This window comes from Sminthopsis crassicaudata, chromosome 6 (assembly GCF_048593235.1).
Source record: "Sminthopsis crassicaudata isolate SCR6 chromosome 6, ASM4859323v1, whole genome shotgun sequence".
NCBI classification, from domain to species: Eukaryota; Metazoa; Chordata; class Mammalia; order Dasyuromorphia; family Dasyuridae; genus Sminthopsis; species Sminthopsis crassicaudata.
In genome coordinates this window covers 155,721,024-155,742,228 of record NC_133622.1, presented here as the reverse complement: position 1 = coordinate 155,742,228, position 21,205 = coordinate 155,721,024, and the positions used below count along the sequence as shown (strand labels likewise).

The following is a 21,205-nucleotide window of genomic DNA, read 5'->3' as shown; positions in this document are numbered from 1 at the left end:
TTATACTCTCTAAGATCATATTGGATTCTCTAAGCCATTGGGAAGTAGTTCAGATAAATGCTGCCCCAGGAAAGGAAACTAGTCTATAGCTAATCTTGAAAGTGTATCATTCAGATGAAGATTCTTTAAAGTTGAGTCTATATTTTTATGGTACTTCTAATGGTACTTTTCCATGGTACTTCTTCATCTGATACTCTGGGGACTGGCATCCTGTGATAATATACATAGGTTTTTCTTTGTGAAAGAAAGAATTCTAACCAACCTTATGGAAAAGAGAAGAGTAGAGCAAAGATGAAGATGGAAATAAAAAAAGTGAAGAAGTAGTAGGTGAATGTTTGTTTCCAACTGAAATTATAATACCGAAATGAGAAAAAAAAGCAATGAATTCATATGAAAACTGAAGGAACATGGCTATAAAAATCAATTAAATTTTTTTTTTTAAATCAAGAAATGCTGCATCTTTTCTGTTATATGTTTTTTAAAGAGCAGAATATTTTACCAACAAAGATGAATTAGATGCCTACTATGTGCAAGGTATTTGAAAAGCAAAGAAAACCATAAAAAAAGTTTAAAGAAATCTAGATCATCTTTAAAATGGACTTTAAATGACTTGCCCTAGGTCATGTAGATTATTGAGGGATAATACATGTAGACAAAAAAATTATAAGACAAGTCATAGGATGAACAGAGTATTGGAGTGATCACAGTGTCATGAGAGATCGGAGGCGACCAATTTTAGCTGATGGGCTAAGAAAAGGTTTCATCAATGAAAGGTTGATTACATAGTCAGAATAAGGGACAACAAGTATACTATGTGCTCCATTAGTATTCTTGTAATGTCAAGAAAAATTCAAGGCAAATCCCCTGGGATGAAGTTATGGAAAAACATTGACATGAGTTCCACAAAATGGGCAAACTCAGACAGGCTACAATCTGCATTGTTATACATAATACCTACTTTAATAAGGTCACAGATCTACTCCAATATTAGAATAATGCAGTAAAAAGTCATTTTCATGTTAAATATACAGATATCCAAGGGAAAATATTCTATTTTATTTAAATCACCTATACGAATCAATAATTTCTCTATTTCACTTTCTCAAAGTGCATTGCACCACTGGCTTACACAATGTACTTCAATGTAACTATATCAGTGTACAATTAGATAAGAAAAGACCATATAAACATTTCACATTTTATGAGAATAGTGACTTTAATATACTTAACATTTTTATTTGTTCAATATTATGAAAAATGTACCTTTTACTGAAGCAGTCCTTGTGCAGTTGTATAAAATGGCTAGTTCGCCAAATGTTGTCCACATAGGGATTGATGATAGAAGCTTGTTCCCTTGGAATACCTCTACTCTTCCCTCTAAAATTATCAAGTGCAATTTTAGAAGATAATTACAATAAAATCATGCTGAATTACATAAACTAAATGAGAAACTGAATCAAAAACACACAGATAAAAATAAATAACAAAGAGAGTTTTATATAGCAAAGCTCCCTTTATGTTCTAGCTTATGAAAGAAATTAATAGGATTTTGCTAATCTGCATAAATAAATCATCTCCTTTTGAAAATCATATAGTGAATGCTTAAACATCAATTGATATGCTGTTTGACTTTTCTTAATGCTATGGATAGAGTGCTGAACCTGGAATCAGTAAGACCTGAGTTCAAATCCTATTTCAGACATTAACCAGCCTTGTAACCTTGAACAAATCACTTAACCTGTCTGCCTCTGTTTTATCATCAAAAAAAAAGTATTAATAAAAACACCTGTATCCTAGAGTAGTTGGAAAGCTAAAATGAAATATTTATAGTGTATTTCATAAATCTTAAATCATTGAATAAATGCTATCTATTATTGTTGTCTCACACAGTCCACCACATGACAGTATGAAAAAGCTAAACAATAAACAAATCACTACAAACAGTAACATCAACAACAAAATAAACCCAAGAATTTACCCAAGAAAGGGTAATGTATGACATATCACTCTTTCTTCTATTGGGTTCAAAAATATTTAATTTCATTTTTTCCTTAATTCATTATAAGTGAGTGACTTCTGCATCATGACCTGTGTATTTTAAGCAAAAAAATGTATTTATTTAATCTGAAAGTCATTATACAACAAAAATCATCAGGTCATTCTGAAGAATGGGATGTTGCTTGAATTTCATCTTTCTCATCCTATAGGAGATTTTGGATTGCAGTAATCAGAATGTGTATCTGATTGGAAGTCAGCTGGAAATGAACCTTAATCCTATCACTTATTAGCTGCATGATTTAAGGCAAATCAGTGAAATAGCTCATTCCCCATCCCAAATATAAAGTGAGGGTACTAACTTTAGGATCTTTGGCTTGCAACTCCCTCATTTAATTGCAAAGAAACTGGGGCACCAAAAGATTAAGAATCATTGACAAAGTTATACAGGTAGTAAGTAGCATAGTAGTATTAATCCCCTGGTCTTCCAGCTACAAATCTGGTGCACTTTGCACCATACCATATTTTCATTGGGCTTGTGAGATAAAACTAAGTAATCCTTTGGTAACTCTAAAAAATTTCCCTATACCTGATCTCATCTATCAAAAAAGCAATATTGAAATGAACATTTACACTGTTAAAAGCACTTTCCTCATAATAACTGTTACAGGAAGATAGTAATAATTATTACCCTCTTTTTAGAATTTAGGCATATGAGGATCAAAGAGTAATCACCTATAGTTTCTGTTTAGAAACCTCCAGCAATGAAAATTAATCATCTCACAATTCAAACTATTCCATTTTGGAATAACTCTAATAAGTAAGCAGCTTTTGGGAAAAAAAAACTATAAATTGTCACTTCAAAGCAGAATGAATTACAAAGTGTTAGAATGTTCTGCAGAACAGAATAGTAAAATGAGATGACTAGTGCCTAAGAATGGAGCCATAATGAAACTGCTAATGTACTGATAATCATTCCAATGCTTTATAGAATTTCACATTAGAAAGGGCTTAGAGATCATTTTGTCTAATGCCTCAATTGTTCTATGAAAGGGCCAAGTGATATGCTCAGGGTCACACTGGCAATATATTGAAGCACCATCTCCTAATCACAACAATTTAAGGCTCTTTTCACTATAACCTCCAAGTAATCTAATAGCCAAAAGGAATCCTGAAGAGACATGAAAAGTGATATTCCATGAACAAAAAGAATTGCTTTTACAGCAATTCTTAAGTAACTTATCTGCTGAAATAATCAAAGTACTGAATCACAGTCTTCTATGAGATGTAAATAGGAACATGTGTGCATATATACATGCTTGTGTATATATGTACATAGTATAAAAGTTTGTGCATGCTTATCACATGTTTACATCTAAAACTTGTACCCTTGACTTATAGTCTCAAGGACCAAGCCCAGTTAAATCATTTATCAGACTACTCAAATTAGAGAACAACATAAATAAAAGTCAACAGCCTAAAATAGTTCTTTCCTCACTCCAATTTTGTAGCCTACTTTGATACCTTGTACTCAAATGTCCAAACTGGGGCTAGTTTCAAGCTTTGGCAGGAATAAATAATTATGATTCATCTTCATTTGGGAATTGCTTCCTTTTTAGCTTCTATTTTCAAATCCAGTGGTATTCACTGTCTTCCTAATCTTCTACAAAGGACTATGGGACAGGAAGGAAAATATTTTAGTGGTTTATAAAAGGATTGAAGTGCTCCAATCCTGCCACATTTCATACATATGGATTGGTTTCAACTTCTCATTCAAAAGACTGATAATTTTCTTTGGAATATATTAAAAATGATTTATTTTAGTCCAAGAAAGTCAACATAAGAATTTCAATATTAACTGCAGTACTACAAGTCAAATTGCCTTAAATAAGAAGAAAATAAGCATTGCTGATATTTCTAAGATGGGATGCAAGTTATATATATATATGCAAGTTATATATATATATAAATAATTATTATTTTCTAACCTCCAGGCAGCTAGGTGGCATAGAATGCCAGATCATGAAATCAAGAAGATTCATCTTTATGAATACAAATCTAGCCTCAAACATTTACTAGCTGTGTGACCCTGAGTAAAGCACTTAACATTGGTTGCCTCAGTTTCCTTATTTGTAAAATGAACTGGAGAAGGAAATGGCAAATCACTTCAGTTTCTTTGCTGTGAAATCCCCAAATGGGGTCACAAAGCACCAGACACAACTGAAATGGACTAAACACCAAAAAAATTGCTAACCTCAGTCAAAATAATGAAATTTATTTTAAAATTCTGGAACATATTAAAATACAACAATGCATTTGTCAACAACATAATTGCTGTTTATAAGAATCAAGACCAGTATTACTCAAAGACTCACCTGCCAAGACAAAAATATGATTTCCAGGTTCTCCTTGCTTAATAATATAACTGCCTTGTGGATAATTTCTTCCATACATACATTCCACCATATCTTTGATCTGCTGAGGATCCAATCTCTTCAAAAACTGGTTTTTATTCAGGGCATCTGTGATGAGCTTCTTGTCACTGGTGTTATAAAAAGAAATGTTACTTTGCAGGAAATAAAGAATAAAGTCATCTTTCATATCATTTTTAATTTTATTTTTTTTTGTTTGGCTGCCAATATAGAAGACCATAGCATTAGACCTTATGGGATTTCAGAGGGTATGGATTCCAATACCCTCACTTTAAACATAAGGAATCTAAGGCCCAGCAAGTTCAGATTAAGTGACTTCCCCAAGGTCACAGGTACTGAATAATTGAGCCAAAATTTGAACCCAAGCCTCCTAATTTTTTCCACTATTGCATTCTGCTTTGCTGATGAGGAATTTCACAAAAGTTATATTTAATGTCACCAAAGTTTTTCAAAAATCAACAAAGTACTTCTTCCATAGAATTACTATACTTAATTTCATTTTGATAATAGCTTTTTTTAATTTTCAATACACATGCAAAGATAATTTTCAACATTCACCCTTGCAAAATCTTGTGTTCCAAATTTCTCTCTCTCCCTCTCTCTCTCCCCTCCCTTCCCCCAGACAGCAAGTAATCCAATATAGTATACTTAATTTTTGGAAGATTGTTGAAAAAGTTTGGATGCATTTTTATGATTTTTATTTTTAGGCAAATATTGTTAATTGACACTTGTGATCATCTTTTTCCTGAGATTTTGTGTTTCTAAATTCTTCTAAACACTAGAGATGAAGGTTTGATCTTCAGAGTAGAAAATTTTAAAATCCCTAATTACTTCTCCCAATACACATGATAGGAAAAGAAAAGAAGGAAAAAAGAAAGGTTAGTAAGACTGAAAGAATGACTAAATAAAACAACAACAAAGACTTTCATCATTCATAGCAATTATGGTGCCAGCAATATCCGAGATACAAAAGCAGAAGAGAGCAATATCTACAAGTAAAATTCCAAAAACAGAACCACAACTTTTAAAAAAAATGTTATAAAATAATGAAATGAGACCTCATGAGAAAAGAATTAGAAAAGAAATGAGAGTAGACCCAAGATGATAAAACAATAGAAGGATGCATAGACAAGCTCTTCTCCATAATTCCTGAACAGAGACCTAGGAAATATACCAAATAAGATTCCTGTTGGAAAATAAAAGAAAATAGAAATAAATAGCAATAAAAGAAAAAAGATCACATTGAGTTATTTTTCTAGCCCTAGTTGGCAAAGGGAGACACAATGGTTTACAGAACCTGGTGATGGGGTCTAGATAGAATGAACTCACAGAGAATTCCAAGGCAGAGAATAAAAGATGACCGATGCTGTAAACCTGAGCAACAAGAAGTCCCAGACTCTCAGAGTCTGGCCTCATGGAGATTGCAGAAATATGTGCCAACTATCAAGCTCTAGTGCTCATTACTCAATCCAAGATCAGTATAGATTCAAAGAGGGGGTGTGTATATAGTGATGATATTCTAGAGAGACGGTCCTCCCTAGCTTGTGCACTTAGTAAAGAAAAACACAAACAGCAAGCAGGAGCTGAGTGGCTGATTCCAGGAGTAGACCAGAGTCTTAGTTCCAGCCCCAAACCTAGTTAGAAGCTTATAGTGGACTAACCAGTTATATAGTAGTGGCTGAGTTCAGTATTAGTCTCCTGGCACTTCAACTAGGGGCAAGTTCACTGCTGTGTTCCTGATCAAATGAAGTCAGGAACTTGTAGAGCTAAGAACAAGGAGGCAGTGATCAGACTTTGCCTGAAATAAGATCACTTACGGAGCAAGAAAAGTTTGCAGGCCCCCAACCCCAATTATCTATGAGATTCTATGAGATCCTGTGATATCCTAGGATAATACAGTTCTGGGATAACAATCAGTTCACAAGAAAATAACCCTACTCAATTCCTCCAGAAATGTGTAGAGACCATCTCAATATGAATTCTGAAGTTAATGAATAAGCTGGGAGAATTTTTTTTAAAAGACTCCCATAATAAAGTGCTATTAAAGTACACTGAGACAAGAATGTTCAAAACACAAAACATCTATTTTTAAAGTCCTCAACAATAGCAACAAAACAATGTCTTAGGGCACAAATTTTAAACACGAGACAAGAGATTATTTAAAAGAATTTAAAAATTTTTTATCAATTAAATAAGTCTAAAGAATTTAGAAGGTGAAAGAGAGAGAAGCCAGTTTTTTTATTAACTAAAAAAACTAAAAAAGATTTAATTTGAAATATTTTAATTAATCAAAACTAAATACAATAACCTGAATGAAAGGAATGAATATTTAGAAAATATAAAATATTCAAATTAGTAGAACAAGAAATAGAGAATTTTAATAGGCCCATCTCAATAAAGGGGAAAAGACAAAGAAACCAAATCTATTTGCATGGTGTTTAAAAAATTGAGGACTCCAGCTACTGAAATGAGAAGTCCTTATTAAAAACAAAAACAAAAACTGGTGGGCATGGGGAATATAACTATGATCAAAAGGTAAATAAGAAATGGGAGGGAGGAAATCTTTGGAGCAAAATTTCTCTGATAAAAGCCACATTTTTAAAATGTATAAAGAACTGATTCAAAATTTAAAAAACAAGATCCTTTTCCCAATTGATAAATTATCAAAGGCTATAAAGAGGCAGTTTTCAGAAGTTTCAAACTTCAAACTTCAATAGTATATTTTTTTAAATGCTCCAGTCACTAATAAGAATATAAATTAAAGTTGCTTTGACAGTCTAGTTCAAATCTATCAGACTGATCAAATTGACAGAAAAGGAAAATGATAAATTGTTATGGGAGATGTTGGAAAAGGGACATTTTATTTTAAGGGACACTTTTGATGGAGGTATGACCCAAAAGTTACTAAGTTGTGCATGATAGATAGATAGATAGATAGATAGATAGATAGATAAAAAAATTGAAAAATTATACCACCATTAAATCTTAAATCAAGGATATCAAAAAGGATCCATATGCACAAATATACTTAGAATGGTTTTTTTTGCAGTATCAATAAACTGAAAACCAAGTGTGAGACCATTAACCTGGAAATGGCTGAGCAAATTATTTATTGCTCTGTCATGTCTAACTCTTTGTGATCCCATAGATCATAGTGTCCATGGGGTTTTCTTGGCAAAGATACTTGAGTGGTTTGCTATTTCTTCCTCCAGTGAATTAGAGCAAAACAGGTTAAGCCCCTTGACTAAGGTCACATAGCTAAGTGTCTGATGTCACGTTTGAACTCAGGTCTTCCTGATTCCACATCAAATGCTGGAGCCATATACCTGCCCCACCCGAGCAAATTATAGTATATGACTATAATGGAATACAAGTGTATCATATGAAGTGATGGAAGGGAGGATTCCAAGTTGGGAAGCTTTTACAAACTGATTCAGGTTGAAGTAAGCTGAATTATAGCAAATTATATACCAATAACATCAAAAACACTAACAACTTTTTAAAACTTTTGAATTCTAATCAATGCATGATCTTAAAAGAAAAAAAAAAGAAAGATATAAAAAAAAGAAATACATTAGAGAAAGGGGAGCCTAGAAAAAAGGGAAGATTTTTTTCAAGTAGAAGATTATGCAAATGAGGAGGAAAGGGTGAGGAAAACATTTATATTTGAATTCTACTTAGATCTGACTTGGTCAAAGAAAAATAGAACTTAGAGTTTGTTATATAAATACATTCAACTCAACAAAGAAGAAGAACAAAGAAAGAGGAAAGGACAGAATAAAAAGGAAGATATGTTCAAAGAGAAATTAGTTATATACAAAAGAAACCTCTAATCTTGATAAGTGGATCATGGAAAGGAGTTTAAATGGTGGGTCAGAATATGTGACTACAGTCTAGATGAGAGAAAGAAAAGAAAGATGCAGGGGAACTGGAAGCTGATAGCATGAAGCCTAGAACATAGCTGCTGCAGACACTCACCTCTCATCACCGTTTTCTACTTTATTAGAAGGAGGGGCAGGAGCAAAGAGAAAAAATATATTTAAGAGAATGGGATGGAGGTAAAAATACAATTAAAGTTAATTGTGAATGGGCTGACCCAAAGAAAAGTTTAGTAGAATGGATAAGAAAATAGAATCTAACAATATTCTTTTGAAAAGTAACAACTTTAGACATGCTAATGACTTTTTGAAGCAGAAAGATGATGGACATAAAATGCACAATGAAATACGAACTTTTGAACATGTCCAATATGGGGATTGTTTTGCCTTAAAACTATGTGCTTTTGTTACTAAGGTTTTTCTTTAGCTTTTTTCTGTTTTTCATTGTAAAAATGAGGAGTTGGGAAAGGAGAAAATAAATTCCTCTTAATTAAAAAAAATAAAATTTTAAATTAAAAAAAGGCATTAATAGAGTGACCTATTATTTTCCTGGAACCTGTATTCAAGACACAACAGGGAACCTTTTAAGAAGGCATGAAAATTTTTAATTTACCTACTTCTAGTGCTTTGCATGGACATAAATGACCTTTCCAAAAAGAATTAAACATATAGACACTTATCTCCCTAATTATTTTTTTCATTTAAAAACTTTTTCGATTAGATTTGTAAGACAACTGGTAAATACATTCTTATCAATCTTTACTAATTAAACTTTACCTCTGACGAGGAATCTGTCTCCCATTTATTTCTAGAAATACAATCCCTCAGGTGCTCAGAGAGCTCCTTCTTACCCAGCTGTTCAGTTTCCAAATTAATTTTTGGTTTCTACATCCCTTGTCATCAAGGGTCAATAGTGAAGAAAACACAGCCTATGCCTTTATTAAAGAGGCTACAATAATATAATCAAACGATTTTTCACAGTAACCAAGTTGATCTGATGATTATAAAACTTAAGAAAAAATTTAAACACAATAAATTATACTTAATAACAATTATGACAAAAATTATATTCCATACAAATCCAAAAAGATAGCTTTTCAAAATATACAAAATCATTTTCTTTTAAAAAATAACTCTTTAAAAGTATAGCAATAATAGACCTTTCCATAATTTGGAAATATATATCTATATCTACATCTATGTACAAATACATACACCAAGAGCTAATATTATTTATATGAAAGAAAAACAGGAAGCTTTTCTACTCTGAACAATGATAGAGGGATGAATATTATCACATATATATTCTGAAATCTTAACTTTAGCAACTAAATGGGAAAAAGAAATTAAGGGAATAAAAAATAAATTTAAAAAGATATTAACTTAGAGCTCAAAAGTTCAATCCCCTCATTTTAGAGATGAGAAAACTGAATCACAGAGAGGTAAAATAAAAATAATTTGTCCAGAATAATATAGACAATGATGACAGAATTGAGATTTGAACCCAGGTCCTCCCTCTGTCTACAAAACCAGAATTCTTTCCATAACCTCATGCTCCCTACAATGACTTATTTAGAATTCAATGAAAAAAAAAGATGATAATTAGTCATTTCAGTGAAGTAAAAAATTATGCAATAAATACCAAAATATCAATATTCTTTGTGAATAATCCTAACAAAACCCAATGGGAAGAGAAGGGAAATTCCATTCAAAAAACTACAAAATGATAAAATACATATTAATCCTACCAAGATACATTTAGGACTTATATGACTATGTACACAAAATATTCTTTAAAGAAATAAAAAAGTAAGTAATTAGAAAGCTCTAATTTATTCACAGTTGGGCTGCATTATTATGCTAAAAATGGTGACACTACCTAAATTAATTTACAAATTTTATGACACATCAATCAAATATTTAAAAAGTTACTTCATATGACTAAATAAAATAATAATTAAATTCATCTGGAAAAAGAAAAGGTCATTCTTAAGGGAAATGATGAAAACCAGTAGGAATGAAAGGGACATACTATTACCATATCTCATATATATATATATATATATACACACACATATATATATGAACATAATATACATATATATACATATTTGTATGCATATATATAGAGAACTCTTGAAGCAGTACAATCAAAATTGTTTAGTACTAATTAAAAATGCAAAAGTTGCCAGGGTAGTAGCAGAAGTCTATAATACCTACTACTGAGAAAGACTAAAGCTAGTGAATTACTTGAGCTCAGGATATACAATAGGACAAAGCCCATTGAGTGTTTGTACTATGTCACCACCATGATAAACCCTCAAGAGAAGGCAGTCATCAGTCTTCCTAAGAACAGCTGAAGTATTTCATGTAATAAACAGGGGAATTCATAACTTCTATACTAATCAGTCATTGAGTTTTGATATGTGATGAGGTGTGCTATTTGTGTATGTGAAGCACAGAGGGTCTCTCACCATATCCTATAAGCCGGAAAATCAGTTTTTGCCCCTGCCATGTAACACAGAAGCAGATTAGGAAGGGGTAAATCTAAAAATCAGAGTTCTACAAGGTTAAATCATAAAGATTTTACCTTGTCTCTCTTACTTTGTCTACTGAGTAATCAGTGATAATTATTCATCTGGTACTTAATTTCTTTATTCCTCCAAGAACTAGAGAAAGGTCCAAAAAATGCATCTTGACGGTCACGAGACACAGAAATAATGTTTAACATTTCTAACAATAACTTTGATAAGGGAAGAGTGATTATTCTTTTCAAATTTTTTATGTGACACAAAATTAGGAGGGTTAGGTCGCATGTTGAATGACAGCCAAGATTTGGACATGATTGAAATAAGTGAATGCCAACAACAATAAAGATTTCTGAAAAGAAGATGGGCAAGTTCTTTCAGATGAGGCATAATAGAAACAAAAGCTTCTGGTTAAGCAATAACTATGCAAAATAATTTTCACTTACAAAGAAAAAAATGAAAGAATTGTTGCTAAAGAAAAAATAATTCTAAGACTCATTAGAAAGGAAAAGTAACAGATGATGGTCCCCCAAGATGATGGAAGCAGTGAGAAAAGCCCATCTGCAGGGCATATTTTGTTGTTACTGTTTTTAATACTCAGAAGCTACAGGAGTAGGTAGCTGAATAAGAAGGGGAAGGAGAAAAGGGGTCGAGGTAATTAATTCTATGCCTGAGCAACAAGGTAAAAAAAACCTATAACATTTTCAATTTAGTTAAAAGGAGAGGGAAAGGAAAAAAGATTTTGGAAAAAAAGGAAAGGAAGGAAAGCAGAATGCAGAAAAGAAGGAAGGAAAGAATAAAGGAAGGAAGGAAAGAAGGAAAGAAGGAAGGAAGGAAGGAAGGAAGGAAGGAAGGAAGGAAGGAAGGAAGAAGGAAGGAAGGAAGGAAGGAAGGAAGGAAGGAAGGAAGGAAGGAAGGAAGGAAGGAAGGAAGAAGGAAGGAAGGAAGAAGGAAGGAAGGAAGGAAGGAAGGAAGGAAGGAAGGAAGGAAGGAAGGAAGGAAGGAAGGAAGGAAGGAAGGAAGGGAAGGAAGGAAGGAAGGAAGGAAGGAAGGAAGGAAGGAAGGAAAGGGGAACAGAGGAGGGGGAAGGGAGGAGGAGAAGGAGGAAGGAGGAGAGAAGAGAGAAGGAAGGAAGGCGGACTATTTTCCTCCCCTTAGCTAGACTGATCCTCAGGTGAATAACACAGATATATTGTCTGTCTCAAGCACTTCCAGACTGAATGCACTTGCTAGAGTTTGCACTCAGTTGGCATTGCCTGTGAATACCATACCATCTACATGTCATTAGAGGGACTATTCACATTTTTTAGTACAGTGTAAAATATGCATAATATCATGACATATAATACTTGTTTTTGGTATAAAAAAGCATCAGAGGGGACACAGCAAAATATTATCATAGTCCTTGGGAAAAGAAAATTTACTTCCTGTATTAATAAATGAATCACAGATTAATAGAAATTCAGGGTTTGCTATAGTTTAATTAAATTGCTTTCCTAAAACCTAGTATTAAGTTAAATTTGACTGGAGGATAAGGGGGGGGGGGGGAAGCAATTGTGAGTAGGATACCTAAATGGAAAGCTTTGAAGGGCAATAATCAGTCTATTACTCAACAAGCATATGTTAATGGCCAAGAACTGCTCTTAGGTGCTAAGGACATATAAATAAAAAATGAAACAGTCCTTACCCTTAAAGAGCTTATATTCTATGATAGGAATTTACAGAATGCCTTTATGGAGATAAAATATAGATATAAGGTATTTAGAGGGAATGGATACTAGAAGTCAGAGAAATCTGGAAATGCCTCTCATGGAGACATTTGAACTGAATTTTTAAAAAAATAAAAGATACTAAGCAGAGGAAAGGAGAAGTTAATGAATTCTAAGTTTGGGGAATAATGGGACTAGAGATGGAAGATGAGAATAGTAATTTGAGCTTAATCATGAATGTGTATAAAAAAGAGAAGTTAGAACAAGACCATTTCGAACTTTAAATGCTATACAGGAAAGTTTGCATTTGATTCTAGAAGAGGGAGAAATATGGTTAGACATGTACTTTATGAATGACTGACTAACTGGGTGAGTGAATGAATGGAAAAACGTATATTAAACATGTACACTGGGCTAGGAAGATCACTTTGGCAGCCGTACTGAATGTAATGAGCTCCTAAAGAAGAGGCAAGATTCATGAATAAATCTTTTTAAAGGAGGTAGGAGGGCACTACAAACTGTTTCCTTGATTAAGGCTTTTGCCTAGAATGAACTGTCAGATTTGATTGACATATTGGGCAATTTTGCTGAAACTCTTTTTTTTTTTTTTTTTTTTAACTTCATTACAGGAGATGAATCTCTGAGAATTAGAATGAGAAGAGATATTTTTAGAAATTAAGGAGACAAAATGAAATATATCAATTATTTTAATTACCTAGAACTACTCGTTTCTTTTCTTCTCAGAAATCAAGATACTTGTGGATTTACTGAGTTAGAAGTTGTGGGTGAGCTAGACCACTTGAGTTAGCTATGTGTGAATGAATGCAGGAACTTGAGGGACAATTCCCATGGGGGGATCCAAAGCATATTTGCTTAGAAACAAAAGATGTCCAGAGAAAGACTGATAAGTAGGAGTATGTATAAAATAATTTTACACACACACACACACACACACACACATTGTGTGTCTAATGGCAGCTATCTCTAGGACTAGGTAGGGAAAGAAAAGAAAAAAAGAGAAAAAAATTTACAAGATAACATATATTTTAAAAAAGTACAGCAAATTCTTGCTCTATTTTATAAATTATGATATATATGATGGCATGTAAGGCAGTCTGTTAAAAACACTCCAGCAAGGACCATACTCATAACGTAGCAAGTATGTACATTTGAAATTTCCTGTGAAGGAGATTTTTGCACATTTTCAAAAGTAAAAGAAAACTTGCATATTTCACCTTTTGTACAATCATAAAAAGATTTACAAGGTAAATAAGCAACAAAATATACTAAATTTGTAATCAGAAGACGAGTTCAAATTGTGGCTCTTCTATGTATCATCTTTATGATCTTAGACACGTCACATATTATCTCTCAAATTCTTGCCAAGACAAACCCCTCTACATACAAAAGCAAGACTATTCTATTAAGTCTTCTCTGCAGATATTAGAATCTATTTTCTCACTAATACTTAATCACTCTCTGTCTATGGCTATTTTCCTACTGCCTAAAAACATAGCCATGACTCCCTAATACTTAAAACACTTTTATTTTATCTTCCCATCCCTACTAGTTATAGTGATATACTGTACCTCCCTTTTATTGGATAAGCTCCTTGAGAAGGCCATCTACAATATGACTATTTTCTTTCCTCTCATTCTTTTTAACTCTTTGTGGTCTAACTTCCACTCTCATCATTAAACCGAAAACACTCTCTCCAAAGTTACTAATGATCTCTTATTAACAAATCAAATAGCCTTTTCAATCCTCAACCTTCTTAACTTCTCTTTAGTTTTTGACACTGATGATCATAATATTCTCTTGATAATCTCTTCTCTCTCGGTTTTCAGGACACCACTCTCTCCTGATTGTCCTCCCATTTGTCTGACCAAGCTTTTTCCATCTGTTGGGTCTTCATCCATGTCAACTTCCTACTAACCATGAATATCCCCAAGGCTTTGTGAAACTATCATGAATTTATTCTATATAGAGTTTATTCATACATAGCTGTTTTCACATTGTCTCCCCATTAGACTGTGAGCTCCTCGGGGGCAGGGGTTAGATTTTGTTTTGGGGAATTATTTTTCCTTTTCCCCAACACTTAGCAAAGTGACTGGTACAAAGTAGGTACATAAAAATTCTAGTTGACCAGGGGCTTTCTTTTTCTTTTAAAGAAGGGAGTGGAAGACAAGAAGAACATTATATTAGAAAAATGGAAGGAAAAACAAGTCTAAAAATGTCTCATAAATCTAACTTGCTTCATAAAATACACTCCAGGACAGCAGAGCTACCTTCCTTTTCTCAGACAGTGCATCAGCACACTTATTCTTGAACCATACTAGAAGCAATACTTGAAACAATATGGAAGCAAGTTACAGGATAAAGTTTTCCTTACACTTAAATTTTTGTATTTACATGTGTGCATGGTGTATTTCCCAATCCCCTGCTGCTGCAGAAAATTCCATAGAGCTCGAGATTGTTTTATTTTTATCTCTGTATTCCGAGAATCTTATGCCACCAATGAACATCAAGCCCCCTCCTTATGAAAAGATCACCCTGCATCTAGAATCATCTTGATGGCTAACAACTCTCTATCCATGGGTGATGAGTTGTTACAAAATTTCTAGATTTACATATTCCTCTTCCTTTCCAACTCTTTTCATAAAATATACTTCATAGGTCACCATCAATGAAATGAATCTCTATGGAACATGAACAGTTAGCATCAAAAATGGAGGAGTCATAGATGGATATGTAAGCTCTTCCAGTACTCAGTGGAATCTAACTCACTTTTATTAAAGTCATGTCAGAAGATTCATCTATCATAAATAGTCTCAGTAACTTTCCAGTAAACATTCATAGTTCCAAGGAAGCAATCCCAGGGCTTGATTCCAAAGTATTCTTAATATTCTATAGGTTCTATATGTTCTAGAGTAACTTGTCATCTGGACCTGAAATAAACTACAAGAAGATTGCCTGGGAATGATGGACTGTTCATTTCTCCAATTTATAATACTCTCCATGCTTACTACTAAATTAATTGATTCAGAAAGGTCATGAGAACATCATTACAAAATGCTGAAATATTTCCAGAGCAATAGTTTTGCAGGTATACTCAGTGATCATATTTAGTATTAAAAGTCAATTCCCACTTGTTCCTGCATTTAATTTTCATTTGTCTGTAAGCTTTGTAAATCCATACTAGTATAAATATGAGCTTCCTCTAGTTTCCTCATAATCTTGAAAAATGAGAAGAGGATAATAGTTCTATGTTAATATATGGTTATAGGTGTTCCTATTTTAGCAAAAATGAAGAGAAATAGACTTGTTGACAATCAAGCTGTTCAGATAAGACTTTAAATCATATGTTTCTTCACATATATCCACAGATTTTGTTTCTCTTGCTCCCTTAGGAAATAAATCCTCCTCTAGAGTGATACAAAGACCTAACTGGGTAAGCTATAAAGCTGTTGTATACTACTAAAGTTTAAAGTGATAAGAAAACCCAGATTACTTTTGCAGCAACAATTCAACTTAAAATCCAGTTAACAAGAATAATTAGGCCAATGTTGGCCATGACTCAATGGCCAACTGAGCAGATAGAATGTGTGAATGTGGCCAGTCAGCTCCCATTCTATGAACAAGGGCAGTAAGGAGGAAGGTAGTAGAGCAAGCCAGCTGGGCTGTACTGAGGAAAGAGAAGGAAGTGGCAGAAACATTTCCTCAGTGATTACATCTCCATCAATCAGACTCTGCCCCAGATGCCCACTAGAACAGAAAAGAGGGGGAATTAGAGCATCATTTACAGCAAGTAATATCAGAACATCAAATATTTAGAGAAAAGAAAACATGGCCTTTTTCAGAAAACATCTATTATAATTGTCTATAGGAGAAGAGTTTAGACACCTGAAAAAAGTTAATTCATTTTTAATCTTTTTATATGGAAAATGAGCAACATTTGATTATGGGACTATATATAGATTTTAATATAAATTCTAAAAATGAAATACAATTCAATTCAATAAAAGATGAAAAGTAAACCTTTTCAGTTTGAGATTATGATTGGCAGATTTGAAAAAGCATATGCCAATCAGTCAACCAAAGAGCAGACTTGTACAGGAAATCAAATTAACTAACAAATATTTATTATGTACTTGCCATGTGCCAAGCACTATGTTAAGCACTGGAGGATATAAAGAAAAGCCAAAGCCCTCAAGGAGCTTACAGCCACATCTCTCTTGACATTCTCACCAGAAATGACACCAGAACACAAAAGCAAATTTCATCTAAAGTAAAAGGAAACTCTCAGATTCTTCCTCGAGAACCCAATAAAGGAATTGGTAAAGTTAGTTTAATTTTGCTTCCAAAGACAGAAAGGAACGTCATTCCATGGGACACTTTTATTTTACATTAAAAAATGTAGATTTTGCACTTAAAGTAAGATGTAAAACTGCATTTTGCACTGCAGTTATTATTAGCTTTTGCAAGAAGACCACAATGAACATAAATGTTTATTAACAAATTGACAAAGTCACTATCTGTGTGACACTGGGTCAGTTAACTTCACATCTCTGGGCTAGTTTTCTCATCTCCAAAATGAGGGGGTTGGAAAATTCTTCCAAGTTCTACATGAGAAGCTAGAAAAATTCTCTAAATCATCTAAATAAAATTAACATATACTTTAAGACTCCGTGACTAGAGTGCAAAGACTGGCATTGTGGAAGAAAGTGAAAAATATGTAAGAAAATTCTCTCAAAAATAAGAAATATTGGAGATCAAAGGCATATAGACCATTCAAAAACCTAATTCCTGTAAATTATGAAAGCTTTCTTCAGAAAGAAAGACAGGAGTAATAATAACAGTAGAGAAAATGAAACTGACATGATCATTACAGACCAGAAAGGATTAAATAACTATAAGAATCCTTACTAAATTGTTTCTCTCATTCTGCTCATTTCACTCTGCATCAGTATGTACAAATCTTACTGTTTTTCTCTGAACCTATCACATTTATCATTTTTAGGATGGCAGGTTGTAATGTTCCATTACATCCATATGCAACAATTTGTTTAGCCTTTCTCCATCTGACAAGCATCTATTTTGTTTCCAGTTATTTGATACTAGGAAAAGTGTCACTATATTTTTATATATTTTCCTATATCTTTGATCTTTAGAATATAGTCTAAGTAATATTGGTGGTATAATTACATTACTTTGGGACTATGGGGAAAATTAACTTCAAAAAATCTCAGAACTCTGATCAAAGCAATGAAAAATAATTACTTCAAAAGACTAATGGGCAGTTAGTTAGGTGGTGCAGTGGATAGAGCACCAGCCCTACAGTCAGGAGGACCTGAGTTCAAATCTGGCCTCAGACACTTAACACTCCCTAGCTGTGTGACTCTGGGCAAGTCACTTAACCCCAATTGCCTTAGCCAAAAAAAAAAAAAAAAAGACTGATGATGAAATCTACCCCCTCACCTCTGGCCAGAAAGGTGGTAGACTGGAGATGCAGAATGAGATATATTTATGTATTCTCAAACATGGTAAATGTTTTGTTTTGCTGAATTATACATATTTATTACTGCAGATGGAAGAATGATGCTGTTAAATTAGTAGGTAGTGATAGATAATGCAAATAAAAGAGCATCAATCATACTTTTTAAAAATACACATAAATAAAAAGAGCTGCATTACTAAATTATGAAATTATGCATACATATGTACTGCATACATACATCTACATATACTAATTTTAAAACAATTTATTTAACAGAAGTTCACCATTTCTTCTGCAAGTCTCTTATTCTTATGTTTGTATTTTTTGGAGATTAAATTCACCATTTAAAAAAAAAAAAAAGAAAGAAAGAAAGAAAAAAAAAATTTAACCAAAAGAATAATCATCCCCTGCAGACATACGAGACACAAGCTACACCTCTTATGCCCCAACCCTAACCACTCCTTCTTGGGTGGTCTCCTTACTAGCAATCTCTTGGTATTCTCTGCATCTTCCTCACCATAGGGTAATATCTAAGGGGTTCTCTTCAATGAGGCCTTGTGCCTTGCGGTTCAAAGCCTCTCTCTGTGGTCTTATCACTCCCCATTTTTGATATAACTGAATCTGTCTTTGCCCCAGGAACATCTGTGGCATTTTCCCCGTGTACAACAATTGCTAGTTACAGCTCTGAGCCCAGGAAAGAGGGCTATAGGGAAATTCTATTGTGACAGAATAACAATTAATTCACTCTATATAAAGCAGATATGACAAGTTCCAGAAACCCAAAAGTATTTGTTCACCATCCATTTTAGCTAGAACTCCTACAGAATACTTGTGGGATGGCAGATCTGAATGGGTCCTTGCTCAATGATATTTTACTGACATGAAGATTGTATTGTTTTACCCATGCTAATCCAAATACTACCCAACCACTTTCTAAGCAGTGAATTCCAGAATTGTGTTTTATATTGACATCTTGCCAAGTAAAAGAAAAAAAAGTTTGCTATATGAGCCCCTTCCATCAAAAAGTCAGCCTTTCCATGTTATCCCATACTCTGATGGTATCTATCACTGGAGGAATACTCCTAATCATATATACTACTCTGTAATTCTCACAAAGTCTGAGCTGGTCTGAGCAAAGTGCATTATCAGTGAAGACCAAATCCAAGGCTTGTTTAAATATTTATTGTTTCCTATTCTGGATATGGATGGTGTTCATTTTTGATGATGATGTTTATGATTCTCTGATGTTCATGATTATCTATGGTGATGTTCATCTTTGTTGCATAGTCAAGCTGATTTTCTTTTCCCCCATGAAGGAGCTAATCAATACACATTTATGAAGTTCTTCCTGTGTGCCAGATATTGTGCTAACTAAGCAGTGAGGATATAAAGAAAAATCTAAAACAGTTCCTGCCTTCAACTAATCCTGTTTTAATGGGAGAGAGACAACACACACACACACACACACACACACACACACACACACGATCCATAAGAAAGTCAATACAAGATAACTTTACTAAGTTAGAAACATTGAGCACAGGCCCAGCAACTTCTGTTTGTCTACTATTTATGGATCAGTCTAATTAACTAAGTCTGGAAAGGTTCATCACTAGATGGTTGTTACATATGAAGTTTCTACTAAAATGTGGAGGAATTGCGATTTACATCACTGGCAAGAATAGGCTGTGACTAGCTGATACTTGAAGTGCTAAAAATCACTTCAGATATTTGCTATTCAATTAAAAGATTTTTCTGTATCATCTTGAACACTTAAACATTCAAAACTTTTTACAACTTGCCCCCTTCCTACTGCTCATCTCTTATACACTTTTATCATCTATAAAGTGGTTACAAGAACACCTGTGCTATCTCACAGGGTCATTAGGAAGCTCAAATGAGACAATGAATAACCTTAACTCACTTTAAAAAATGTAAGCTATTATAATTTTCTTCTTCCATAGAAATATTCCTGTTCACAAAGGAAAAATTTTGTCTATATTTTTATGTGTCATTGCTAAATCACTCAATAATGCAGCATTGTTGCTTCAGGCATCAGAGACACAGGATTCTTTACTCTCTTTTCCCACCTCCTTTCAACATATTACTCACTGGCATTTTCTACTTTTACCTATTCGGCTCCCCCGGGGTGGGAGTGATAAATGAAAATAATTGTCCTTCCTAAAAAAAGGAGTAGATACCAGAAGTTAAGAGGCAAGTCTTTTGTTTTGTCTTTTCTTCTCATGAAAAAAAAAATACAAAACAACAGTTTCAAATGATAATTTAGGCTTTCCCATTGAAAGGCAGCCCCAGTAGCTTTGTACCAGATGTCTCTGATTAATAGCTCTATATACCACTAGACAACATGGAAATAGGCAACAAGCATTTATTAAGCACTTACTATGTGCCAGACACTTAAAAAAAAAAAAAAAAAAAAAGTACGAGGTTAATAATGTCACTCTACCAGGGCTAAAGTCTGCTAATTAGCATTTAGATAAAACAGAAAGTTAATTGTTTATGAAAAGTACAGGTCTGACAGCTGGGTCTGTGCAGATCTTATATATTCACAGGGTAAGTCAAACATCCACAATGGCTTTTCAATACTTCCCATTCACTGGACAACAATACTGCTCTTTAAAAGTTTTCACTGTACTTCTCTAATATTTAATCTTCTGCTGCACACACAAGTCAATCTATGGTACTATATGCCCAAATGATTCCCCAATCCCCCTTCCAAACACCTATGAATCAAAGCTTGGACTAAGTCTATCTTCAATGACCAAACTGGAGATCTGTTTCGAAGATGCATAAGTAGAATCGTAACTTTTTAATTGCTTTTCTTTCTTCTTCAATTTTTTTTCTTTCTTACAATTGTTGGTCATAAGATATGTATACATGAAAGTGTTTATGCTGCCAATGTCTGTATTTTCATTAAAATATTTATCTTTGGGTTGATTTTAACTTATGAATAATGCAAGTGACTTCAAGGTAGTAGGGTGAAGGAATGCTGGTTTTACAGTCACAAAGTCCTCAGGTTGATTTTAGAAAGGCCTGGAAAAATTTATATGTACTGATGCTGAATCTAACAAGCAGAACAAGGAATACATTGTATACAATAAGAGCAAGAATGTGTGATCAACTTTGAAAGGCTTGGTTCTCAGTAGTT

The 21,205-nt window shown here is 33.4% G+C and overlaps 1 protein-coding gene across 1 annotated transcript in view; it reads right to left on the bottom strand.

Annotated features, from left to right (window-relative positions):
• PRKG2 (protein kinase cGMP-dependent 2) overlaps positions 1 to 21,205 on the bottom strand; it is a 107,658-nt gene that overhangs the window by 65,172 nt on the left and 21,281 nt on the right. The window contains exons 3-4 of the mRNA XM_074272729.1: positions 4,371 to 4,537; positions 1,264 to 1,377 (exon numbers count right to left, since the gene is read on the bottom strand). Coding sequence (XP_074128830.1) covers positions 1,264 to 1,377; positions 4,371 to 4,537 — 281 coding nt within the window. The remainder of the gene's footprint in view (positions 1 to 1,263; positions 1,378 to 4,370; positions 4,538 to 21,205) is intronic.